Source organism: Saccopteryx leptura, chromosome 4 (assembly GCF_036850995.1).
Source record: "Saccopteryx leptura isolate mSacLep1 chromosome 4, mSacLep1_pri_phased_curated, whole genome shotgun sequence".
Classification (NCBI taxonomy): domain Eukaryota; kingdom Metazoa; phylum Chordata; class Mammalia; order Chiroptera; family Emballonuridae; genus Saccopteryx; species Saccopteryx leptura.
The window spans coordinates 189,820,938-189,833,564 of NC_089506.1; the positions used below are offsets into that span (position 1 = coordinate 189,820,938).

General features: G+C 49.6%; 1 protein-coding gene across 2 annotated transcripts in view; it reads left to right on the top strand.

The window, feature by feature from the left end:
- Nucleotides 1-3,847: 3,847 nt before the first annotated feature.
- Nucleotides 3,848-12,627, top strand: part of COL26A1 (collagen type XXVI alpha 1 chain) — a 200,142-nt gene continuing 191,362 nt past the window's right edge. For both annotated transcript variants that reach the window (XM_066379945.1, XM_066379946.1), the window contains exon 1: nucleotides 3,848-4,178. In XM_066379945.1, the coding sequence (XP_066236042.1) occupies nucleotides 4,021-4,178 (158 nt within the window). In that variant the 5' untranslated portion in view covers nucleotides 3,848-4,020. The remainder of the gene's footprint in view (nucleotides 4,179-12,627) is intronic.

Sequence of the window (12,627 nt, forward strand, 5' to 3'; positions counted from 1 at the left end):
TGTTTCACTGCCAATGTTGGGCAAACCTATAGGCTTACACTTGTAGATATGCTGAGCAAAGAAGCACTCCCTCTTATAGGGCCTGGGTGGAATTTTAGGGTTGTTCAGGTAAAGAAGAAAATTCAGGGTCAGCATCTGCAAAATATCCACGTTCTGCTCATATTTTGCCCTGGCCAACCACAGAGTTTGGAGCAAAACAAAGCATCCCTTCTGTTGGGACTATCCTGCTACCTTGAGTCAACTCCAGCCCATTTCTGTGCAGTCCTGGGGTCGGGCAGCTGGGAACATGGTCTGCTAGAGAAATCTGTGCGAAAACCACTCTGTTCTTACATCGCCTCCCTGAACTTCTGGGAGAACTGCACACTCCATGTCCTGTAGGGCAATCCGGAGAGGGGATTCTGTTTTAGATTAACAGGAGGATTTATCATGCCAGAAGGTCAATATTTACCTTGGCTCCAGCTTGATGAGTATTTACTTCTTTGTTCGGTGGCTCTCTCTGCTGACTTCAGCAGAAGCGAAGATCTGCTTTTTGTCTGCTGAAGAGGATGCTGACTGATATTTTCTTATCGGAAAGGCCTGGAAACATAGTTTCAGAGGAGTCCACTTCTCTGGTTATGGTGGGGGGTGGGTTTTCTTCTTCCACCAAGAAATCTGATCCCTGTTCGTACAAACAACCCTGGTTCTAAGGTGCCTTTGAACTACAGAAATGAGAGAGTACAGGACCCCAGAAAAACCACTTTTTCTCTCATCTACTCATCTGAAAAATCTGGATTATAAAGAACCCCTGCCTATCTGTGTTTGAAGAAGTAAGGACTCAGTGAAACACACCTGATCTTTATTTGTTCAGTTTTCATTTTATCGAGGTTCCAGGGGTCATGTGATCACCAAAGGTCACCAAGGACTTGGGAAAGAAGATGTACCTCTCAACAAAATTCCTAACTCCAAACCTTTAATTCTCACTTTCTTGGGCTCTTGGGAACAATGGTTTCTGCTTCTACTGAGATTTTAACATTTATTTAGGGCGTTCCAGAGCATAGTTTGAAATAAAGACAGATTTCTTTTGTGTGGAGTGCCAATCAGAGGCCAACCAGGGATGCTCATGTTTGAAAATGTGCTAGACCTTCCCAGGGCACTGCTGTGTCAGCTTTTCCAGGGTTGCTCAAACCTTCCCAAGCTTGCCACCTATCATAACTGTGTCTTATATTGAAAAATAATGTGAATTGGTCATTCTGCCCAATAACATTTGTTTCAAAATAAAGTTTTGTTTTAAATTGTTGTCTATGCAGTGAGTGAGATGTATCAGGTATACTGGGGCTCCAAATCTTTTGAGAAAGCTCTGAGCACTTCCAAGTATGAACCTACTGGTTGACCTTACCCTGGGAGTTTGAGAAAGGTGTGTTCTTTAATTGTATTCCCAACCAAATCATTGCAAATAATAATAATTATGCTTATTGAACATTATAATGTGTTTGATGTACCATTCTAAGTACTTTCTGTGAATAATTCATTGAATTCTTTTAGTAAATTTATATATTAGGTGCTGTTATTATTTTTAGGATTTTACAAATGGGGATGCTCAGAGAGGTTAAATAACTGGTTCAAGGTCACACTGCTGGTACTTGTAAGAGTTGGACTCTATTAACTGGTGTTCTGGAGTTGGTGGGAGGAGTTTACAGTGTGATGCCACAGAATCTTCCATTCTTCTTGGCTCCCATGGCCCTGCTGGGGGTGCTACAGCTGAAAATCTTGCCTACAAGAGTGACCACTTAATAAGGTTGGGTACATCCACCGTTGTCTTCGAGACAGGAGTGGAGGATGAAGAGAAAAGTGAATTACAGAAGGCCAGAACTGGAAAAGTTTTCAGACAAGCCAATCTATCCTTCACTGTTTACTCTGGGTCACCCAGCAAGTTAGGGGGAACCAGGAGCTAAACCGGACCTCCTGGGCTGGGTAGTGTGGGTGAGATCACAGTTCCTGATTTTATGCATTTTTGTGCCTTTTCCCTCCCCATATAAATGGAACCTCCTCTCGTTTGCAGGCCATTTGTTCATACTGCCTGCAGTCTTTGGAAGAAAAAGGGCCATTTTAATACCTTCTTAGAGAAAAGTATAAGCACCTTGAGGGTGAGAGCCATGCTATTTGCTTCTGACACACAGGTATTTCCTGGTACATGTTCATGAGGCCAAAATGAAGTTAGAGTACTTGTGTGAAGAGGAGGACCAATCTCAGACAACTGCTTTAGTCCTGAAGTTTCTGGCATGCATTCAATCTTTTCCTAGAGTTTTTTGTCCTAAAAGAATCCTGTGATATATGGAGTAATGTTCTCCCTTCCTCTCCTTGGTCCCTCTAGCTTGGGTGCAGCCCCTGGCACTGGAAAAATGAGTTTAAGATAAAAACAAAATTCTTGTTGCCTTACTGTAATGCCTGTAGCATGAAGCCAATTCATAGCAACATGGAATTTTCTGGTCTTTAAGATCTCATTATGCAAGTAAAGGAGGGTAAGGAGGGAGACAGAATGCTTACAAATTCCTGGGGCAGGGGGATGACCTCACCATTTATTGCGTGTTGGCCAACTGCCCAAAGAGCACAGTTCAGATTCCTTTTGGGGGAGGCACGGAAAATCCTCTGATAACCCAAATTCTCCAAATCTTTGAGGCCTTGGGAGAGGGATGGAGAGTGAGAAGAAGGAAGTGGTCCTAAGTCCAAGTTATGTTTCCCATTAGGGGGCTGTCCACCTTGAGACGAACTTTACCCATCCTGATTCCTAGATGGAAACTCTGGACTTGGGACGTGTGCAAGTTCCGTTTAAAAGGTCCAGGAAGGATTTGAGGGGACTGAGTGGATAAGGGTGGGGAATTTGGGGAGAGAGTGAAGTTTGGGTTTGGACATGATATCCTGGGATGTTTACTCCAGGAGGACGTAGGGAACATGTACGTATGGGTGGGTACATATTGAGATAGGCAAACAAGAGGGCAAAAGCCACAAGAGTGTTGCAGTCCACTAAGCACTTCCATGTTTGATGGCTTCTCTCCAGTGCTACAGGTATTTTACAGACAGCTCCACTGTTAGAAATGGCAGAGACATCCTCAGGGTCTCTGCCAGCCCCTAGGATGCTTTTGGGAGAATTAGAAAAGATTCCCAACTTGGGGAAATGAGGGACAGGATGGATTTCAGGTCGCACCTGTCTCTGGGAGGATCAAATGTTGTGGCGATCCTGCAGCCCAGAAACAACCAGCTTGGGGTGGTGGGCTCATGTGTGAACTAGGACTCAGTCTTTTCATCTGTAAAATATGAGACTGCATTACACCTTCCCAGCTCCTTTCCAGATTGGAGGCCTCGTGCACCATTGCTTCTAAGAATAAATTGTCACCCAAATTGAGAACTTCCCTTGTTCCTAGCTACTTTGCTACTTCTCACCTTGAAGAGACAGCTGTGGTGGGAAGGGAGGGAGGTGAGGGGGGAGACTAAATGTCCAATGGTTTGGTTCAAAGAGCCCTAGACGAGGAGAGTGTATTTTTCTGACTTAATGTTTTTGAGCCTCAGTTTCCACTTTTGAAAAATGAAGAGAGTTTAATAGAGCAAGCAATGTTAAACAACTTTGCCTGGTGAAATCGCCAGGCAAGGAGTGGGTGCTCTACAAGGGTTTGCGGACCAGGAAAGGGTTGAGACCCAGGCGCAAGGTCTGGTTTTCAGGGCTTGAGGCTTCTGGGACCCCCAGCGGAGTTCGAACCCCAGCTCTGCGGCCACTGCCGCCTCCTCGGCCCCGGGCTGCCGAGGGTTAATGAGAAAGCCCCACGCCCCCTTTGACGGCGTAGAGCCCACCTCGCTGAATTTGAAAAGGCGGCCCTGGAGAGGCGTGGGCGCCCCCCCCAGACACTTTCAGCTCGAACCCGGGCTCCACTCTCTCGCCGGCTCGCTCGCTCTTCTCCCGGCGGGGGAAGCGAGTTCGGTCCCGCCGCCGGCGCGCTCCCCACGCTCTTCCCGCCCGGGACTCCGGGTCCCCGCAGGCGGCCGCGCAAGATGAAGCTGGTTCTCCTCCTGCCCTGGGCGTGCTGCTGCCTCTGCGGGTCGGCGCTGGCCACCGGCTTTCTCTACCCCTTCCCGGCCGCAGCCCTGCAGCAGCACGGCTACCCCGAGCCGGGCGCCGGCTCCCCCGGCAGCGGCTACGGGGGCCGCCGGTGAGTAGCGAGGGCCTGGGGCGCGGGGCTGGAGGCGCTGGGAGTCCGGGCCGATGGAGGGCTGGGGGGTCGGGATGCCGGGGGGCCGGGGGCCGGGGCACGGACCGTGGGGGGTGCGGGCGCGCGACGGCGGGGGCTGATGGCGCCGGGCGCTCGAGGACTGCGGGCTGGGGACCCGGGGTAGTCGGTGCCTGGGGATAGCGACAGTGGGGGTCGGAGGAGCGGGTCCAAGGGACTGAAGGTGCGGGGCCCACCCTCTACTCCTTCACTAGCTCTCCCAGCCTTCTTCCCTCTGCTCCCGGCTTCGAGTGGAGGTGGCTGAACCCTGCGGCAGGGCGAGGAGGCGGCCGCGGCTGGCTGGGGCTGGGCGGCTCGGTGCCTGGACGGTCCCCGGCTCACGTGGCGGCGCCGCGCTCACCTGCGCGCCGCGGCTTTGTGTTGGGCAGCAGGTTCCCGGGTTGCCAAGGCCGTGCGTCCAGGTCCCCCGCCTCTCCTGCCAGCTGCCCAGGGACACCAGAGGGGCAATTCTGTCCGATCTTTGGGGCGGGTTCCGCGGAGGAGCCTCGGACGTGGTTTTCCAGCCACCTGGAGTCGTGGAGCCGCCTCGGATCGGATGGGTCCGCTGTGAGTCTTGAGGAGGAGCCGGGTCAAGGAGCCCGCGGTACCGGGACCCACAGCAGCCTCCTCCTCTGCCGGCAGGTGGCGCCCTGGCCACCCCGACGAAGGTTAGGGCAGGGTCTCCTCACGGCGAGGTTGAATTCCACTAGAAAACGCGTGTAAGCACGCAAGTAAAAGTTGCCAAATGCCTCATTTGCGCAGCTCGAAAATAGGTTTTTCCTGTTCAGTGACAATCACGACTCAAACGGCTGTAGTAGAACACACAACTTGCACTCGTACCATCCATTTCTTTTGATCCTAAAACCACTCCCGGATTAACTATTGGAGTGTTAGCATTTCTTGAACAGAGGAAACTGAGGCTCAGGGAGACGTCTCCATTTCAGTGACAAATCAGGACTGACCTCCTGTGCTCTTTCTCCAAACCCCGTGCTTTCTGGCACCACTCTGCTTATTGTTTTGGAGGAAGGCAAGAGACAGACACCAGGTCTTTTCTCCTTGTATTTACCAAACCCGGGAGGGCGACCAAGATGAATTCTGGCAATGTCTTATAGGAAGGAGACAGGGATATTTTGTGCTGGGAAGAACATACACTTAATGGCTGGATAAGGCGAGACTCAGAAAAGCTTATAAAAGTGCTTCTGGAAAACTTTGCATGCAATTTTATTTTCCCTATTCTGTTTGGAAATACTTACCCAAAGCTTCTATTCTCCAAACACCCACAGTAGTGTGGCCTCTGCACAATTCCATATGAGAATAGTCTGAAAAAATAAGCTTTTCAAGTTGCAGAATGATATGTATAGCATGATCTCATTTATGAAAAAAAGAATTCTGGTCTATGTCTAGGTATATAAGTGCCTGGAAACAAAAGTTTGTAGGAAACCATTTTCCATGGTTACCTATATAGAGAGACCTGGGGCTGGCTGGGAGGGGGATGGGAGAGAGTAAAAGAGAATTTCCAATTTTTTCTTCTGCCTCTGTCTTATTTGAATGTTTTACAAGGAGCGTATATTCATGCATTACTTTTGTAATTAGAAAGTGTGGGAAGGAAATGAAAGGGCTTCTGCAGCCTGGAATATGCACTCTGGGAGGAGCCAAAGGTGAAGTCCATGACGGGAGTGAGTGAATGGAGACCCGGGTTCTGGTGTTTGGTGGGCTGGAACTTGGGGACCTCTGCAGAAACTTGGAAAGGATCCTTTTAGCACAAATAAAAAGAGGCCCAAACAAATGTGGTGATCTTCCAGAACTCTTTCCATCAGGATGGGAGCAGGGAGAGGTATAATTAGGTTCAGGGAGGATCTGGATGAATTTGTGGAAAATAGATTCCCAAATAGGATACTAGGAGGTGTTAAGGAGGTTTGAGGCAGGTTCCAGATGCTTGAGCCCTTTCACACAAAGCCCAATGTGGGCATTGCAGGCTTGAGCTGGCCTCGTAGTCCATGTTCCTGTGTCTCAGGAGCTATCAGTCACAGGTGGCCATTGTCCTTGAAATTCAAGAGTCCCAGAAGCAGAGAGGTTAGGGACAGTGTTTGGCATGGGGCCCTTCACAGCTTTGGCTTTGTATTTGTGTTTATAGTGGCTTGCTCTCAGTTGACAGGCAAAGCAACAGAGCTGTTTTTGACAAATAGTCTTCCTTTATTTCATGGTGTTGTTCCTGTTGGTATCTGAGTTTTGGATATGAGTTGTGTTCTCCTTCGTGTGTGTGTGTGTGTGTGTGTGTGTGTGCGCGCGCGCGCGCCTGTGCCTACCTTCCTGGGCCAGGTATCTAGGTCTGACATGCGTTGGGAGCTTTTTTCTTACCCAGGAATGCCCTGTTCTGCTCATCTCCATCAGAAGCCCTTTGTTTAAGCTGTTTTGGCCAAAAGAAGAGAATCCCAATTCCTCAGAGGGCTGCTTCCAGTTGAATCTTGCAGAGTTGTTCAGATGCCAAATAAAAGCTGAAGGGAAAGGCGACATTAATTGACTAGAGGGCTGCACTGAGGACTGAGCCCCCCCCCCCCCCCCCCGATGCGCTAGTTCTTCCATTCTACCCTCGTGAAGATAATATGTTTGTGGCACTCTTTAAAGGACGCAACTCTCACTCACTTACCTTCCTTCCTCCCACAGATGTTTATTAAGGGTCTTACTGTCTGTTGTCTTCTCATCTCTGCATCCAACCTGAAAGGAACCAAAACTGCAGCAGGTGATCAGGGCTCAGGGTACAAGTATTAAGACCAGAGAAAGGTCTGTGTTCCATCTCTGGTGCATATCTTCCAACTGGAGGAGGGAGAAGTTTTAATTTGGATAAAAGATAACATTTTAATATCAATTCTTAGAGAGTATTCTGCGGACTAAGAGAAATCAGAAGAGGTGTGGAACCTGTTGGATTTCAGCAGGAGAGGGAATGAATATGTTAGAGAGCGGGTTTGTGGGCCAGGGGACAAAGGACTGTGTTGTTGTTTTTGCTTCTCCCCTGAAGAAAGATGCTCATTCCATAAACCACTTACTCCTGTACAGGGCCTGCGGCTTGAGAACAAATGGAAGTCGCATACTGTAGGGCTAAATATCTATAGGCTCTGAATCAAGCTACTGATGGTTAAATAGGTTAAGTAGGTTTGGCTTCCAGCTTCGATGAGTGTATCTTCACAATGACCTGAAAAGTTAGATTCAAATGAGAAATTCTTAGATGTCTCAGAATTCTGCTCTGGAACAGGGGAGAGCTGGCCCTGGTCCATTTTTACCCTGGATTTCTCTCACACTGTGAGGGTTATGCACAGGCTTACAGACTCCTCAACCTCCGTGTCCCGGTTCAGCGCACTCCTCTTGACCTAGAAGTGGGCACACTGACTGTGGGGTCTGCCTAGAAGGATGGCCTGGGAGAAATGGTCCTGGATTTGGGCTTGGGGCCATTCGGGCAGGGAACCGGAGCCTCCTGAACTGGGTCTAGAAGGAGGCAGGGGATTGGGTGGGTACTTCCTCCTGGCCCCACAGACACGTCATTTCACGGGAAGGGCACAGTGAGAGGAAGTGAGTGCAGGACCCAGGGCATGGCCCTCTGTGGGTCTGAGGGCCACTGGTCCTCCCACTGCAGTGCGGTGGGGGCTTCCGGCTCTGCCCCTAATTAATACTATGAACTTACATGTGTTCCTTAACCTCCCGGAGCCTGTTTCCTGGTCTGCCTGATGAGGACCCCATGGAGACCTGACATCAGGGTGTGAGGCTCGCTGGGAGGGCATGCGTACAAAGCAGGGAGGGCAGAGAGGGGAGCACAGACACTGGGTTGGCAGAATGCAGATCTGACCTCATTCCCCCTTGCCCTCGCCCTTCAGCCATCCTCACTGAGATGAGAAGAGTCCAAGCTGTTTAGCCACCAGTGCGGGTTCCCCTCCAGCTGCCGCAGCCGCCCACCGGCCCCCTTTGCTGCGCCTGTAGGTCATCCAGCTGTGCTGGGTGCTCTCACTCCAGGTCACACCTTTTTGATGCTGATACTAATGAACGAGTAACAATTTCCCCTGGACCATCTCTGGTTTGTTCCATCTCTGTCCTTTATCTACATGAACCTGTCATTTTCATCACACCTTTTGAGGCAGCCTTCTCCCTTCCTACCCCTCCCCTTTCTGCCATTATTTTGGACACACAGATGTTCAGGTGTGTGGCTCACCAGTGGCCAGTGTCATGCTTGTAAGCCTCTCCCTCCCTTTCCTTCTGCCTCAGCCATTTCCTTGGCCTCCCCTGGTTCCTGCTGTCCTGCAGGAACCTCATACCTCAGTATTTAAACGTTGAATTCGCCTGACCTGTGGTGGCGCAGTGGATAAAGCATTGACCTGGAAATGCTGAGGTCGCTGGTTCGAAACCCTGGGCTTGCCTAGTCAAGGCACATATGGGAGTTGATGCTTCCAGCTCCTTCCCCCTTCTCTCTCTCTGTCTCTCCTCTCTCTCTCTGTCTTTCCTTCTCCTCTCTAAAATGAATTAAAAAAAAATTAAAAATAAATAAATAAATAAACGCTGAACTCAAGCCTTTTCGTCCTTGTCTCACACGCCCTCTCACTCACATGGCTGACCCTCATCTTTGCTCACTTTGTCTTCTTTTGGTCAGTCAGCCTTTCCTGGCTTCATGGCCTTTCCAGTCCAGTCTGGATCTTGCTGACACCCTCAACTTCTTGTCCTCTTGACCCATCTTAGCTGCCTAGGAAGGCCCCTCAGAGGACCCTCCAGCTTTCCGTGGGCAGGGGCAGGAAGGCAGTCAGTGTGTTTTAGCATAGCCATTGCTCACCAGCAATGCCAACCTCGCTGCTCTCTGATGGGATCTGTTTCAGTTCTATAAAGTTCTGTCTTTTCCACACTGCGGCTGCTGAACAGACCTTTCTCAGCTGCATAGAGGCCTCTCCCCTGGTTAAAACCCTTTGGTGGCCCACTATCTCCTACATCAGCTTGGCAGATAGGTTTTAACTATTATGTCAACTCTCACTGATTGACAGGAGCTGCCTAGGTGAGTGTGTTCAGAAGGATTCTGAGGGAGAGTCTGGGCTCAGTGGGAAAAAGTGCCAGGACAATCAAATGACATCGCTGTGAGTGTGGGACAGGAAAGTGGAGGCAAGTGCCTTCATGATGAAATCCACCCTCTCCAGCATTGCATGGAAAGGCTATCTTTCAAAAGCCTATCTTCTGTCTCTGTATCAGGGACACTGTGTAAGTTATCTCTCTTATGCCTCAGTTTCTTTGCATACATTGTTTCACTTGCTTGGAATGCCTTTCCCTGATGAGTTAGATGCCCTCTGTGCGCACCTAGCACACCCCTCTTACCTCTATCTCATGATTTCTCAAGTTTAGTGACTTTGACATGCGGACTGGATAGTGTTTTTTTTTGTTTTGTTTTGTTTTTTGTATTTTTCTGAAGCTGGAAACGGGGAGAGACAGTCAGACAGACTCCCGCATGAGCCCGACCGGGATCCACCCGACACGCCCACCAGGGGCGATGCTCTGCCCCTCCGGGGCGTCACTCTGTTGCGACCAGAGCCACTCTAGCGCCTAGGGCAGAGGCCAAGGAGCCATCCCCAGCGCCTGGGCCATCTTTGCTCCAATGGAGCCTTGGCTGCGGGAGGGGAAGAGAGAGACAGAGAGGAAGGAGAGGGGGAGGGGTGGAGAAGCAGATGGGTGCCTCTCCTGTGTGCCCTGGCCGGGAATCGAACCCGGGACTTCTGCATGCCAGGCCGACGCTCTACCGCTGAGCCAACCGGCCAGGGCCTGGATAGTGTTTTGTTGTGGGGTCGCCCTGTGCATTGCAGAATGTTCAGCAGCAGCCCGGGCCTCTACCCTCTCAATGCCAGCAGCTCACCCTACCTCCTGACTCTGACAACCAAAAATGCCTCCATTCACGGCCAGATGTCCTGTGAAGGGCAAAATCATGCCCAGTTAAGAACTATTGTTCTCTCTGAAGCCAAACATTTTGATTTGATGACTTTTAAATATACTGTATTTACATTTTTTTTCAAAGGATATTTTCAACCCTACACACTAGAGAGTAGGATGATACTTCATGGACCCTCACTGGGATTTGCCATCCATTACATTTTGCCACACTTAATTCAACCCCTAAATATTCTTTTTGTGTATATGCGGTATTTTAAAGCGAATCCCAGGCTCATGTTCATTTCACTAGTAATATTCATATACACATGATTCCATACCACCGTGCCGTTGCCACATCTAACAAACTCCTTACTACGACGACAATTACTGTTACTCCTACTACTATTCCATTGTATTTTTTATTGGGTCTAAAGTTCAATCCACATTCATATTTCTTCACTTGTCCAAAAACATTTCTTTATTGTTAATTTGTTCAAATCTGAATCTAAATGAAGTTTACTTGTTTGTTGTTGTGTCTCTTTAATCTCTCTTAATGTAGAAGAGTCCTCTCTCCTTAAAAAGAGTGCTGCCCTGGCTGGTTGGCTCAGCAGTAGAGCGTTGGCCTGGTGTGCAGAAGTCCCAGGTTCGATTCCCGGCCAGGGCACACAGGAGAGGCGCCCATCTGCTTCTCCACCCCCCCCTCCTTCCTCTCTCTCTCTTCCCCTCCCGCAGCCAAGGCTCCATTGGAGCAAAGATGGCCCGGGCGCTGGGGATGGCTCCTTGGCCTCTGCCCCAGGCGCTAGAGTGGCTCTGGTCGCAGCAGAGCGACGCCCCGGAGGGGCAGAGCATCGCCCCCTGGTGGGCAGAGCGTCGCCCCTGGTGGGCGTGCCGGGTGGATCCCGGTCGGGCGCATGCGGGAGTCTGTCTGACTATCTCTCCCTGTTTCCAGCTTCAGAAAAATACAAAAAAAAAAAGAGTGCTTTCCCTCCCGTGACGTTGACTTCTTGGAGAAGACCAGTTGTTCTATGGAATGCTCATGTTCTGCATGTGGCTGATTGTTTCCAAGTGGTGTGATTAATTTGATATTTTACTCCCTGTATCTCTTTTGTATTGGAGATTAGATGTAAGGGTTGGTATGATTTAATATCTCTGTTGCTGGGGGAGCAAGAATGCTTCGTAGTGGCCTGACCTGTGGTGGCACAGTGGATAGTGCATCAACCTGGAACGCTGAGGTCACCATTTCAAAACCCCGGGCTTGCCTGGTGAAGGCACATACGAGACAATTGCTACAAGTTGAGGTTTCTTACTCCTCCCTACCTCCTTTCTCATTCTCCTTTATCTAAAATCATTTTTAAAAAATCTAAAAAAAAAAAAAAAGAATACTTTATAGTAGGTCCAATTTATCATATTGTTTCAGAATGTGTTATGAATTGAATGTTGTGCTCCCCCCAAATGCATATATGGAGCCTTACATCCAATGTGATAGCATTGGGTGGTGGGGCCTTTAAGAGGTGGTAAGGTTTAAATAAGGTCATGAGGGTGGGGCCCCATGATGGGATTAGTGTCTTTATATAAAGAGGTGGAAAGACCAGAGGGCCCCATCTCCCAACCCCTTTTCTTTCTCTCCCTATGCCCTGTGAAAACATAGGGAGAAGGCAGCTGTCTCCAACCCAGGAAAAAGGTCCTCATTAAGAATGGAATCTTCCAGGATCTTGACCTTGGACTTCCCAGCCTCCAGAGCTGAGAAATTAATAGCCGTTGCTTAAGCCATCCACTGTATGGTATTTTGTTATGGCAGCCCGAGATGACTATTATAGACATGCTGTCTTTTTCTGGAGGGTTGGGTGTTAAACATTCACCAGAGCACCATTGTCTATAGGTTTTCTTCTCTCTCTTTCTCTTTTCCTTGCAATTTATTGGTTAAAAAAACTGGGTCTGATGGAGTTTTCCTTGTTCAGGAGTTTGTTGATTATATTCTCATGAGGACATGTTTTTCTGTCCTCAGTACTTCTAGAAAACTAGAAATTGGATAGAAAGACTTGATTGAATTTTGATTCCTTCCCTCTCTCTTTCTCTATTACTATTATTTTGTCAAAATTACCTTTTTGGCCCTGGCCGGTTGGCTCAGTGGTAGAGCGTTGGCCTGGAGTGTGGGGGACCCGGGTTCGATTCCCGGCCAGGGCACATAGGAGAAGCGCCCATTTGCTTCTCCACCCCCCCTTCCTCTCTCTCTCTCTCTTCCCCTCCCGCAGCCAAGGCTCCATTGGAGCAAAGATGGCCCGGGCGCTGGGGATGGCTCCTTGGCCTCTGCCCCAGGCGCTAGAGTGGCTCTGGTCACTGCAGAGCGATGCCCCGGAGGGGCAGAGCATCGCCCCCTGGTGGGCAGAGCGTCGCCCCTGGTGGGCGTGCCGGGTGGATCCCTGTCGGGCGCATGCGGGAGTCTGTCTGACTGTCTCTCCCCGTTTCCAGCTTCAGAAAAATACAAAAAAAAAATTACCTTTTTGGC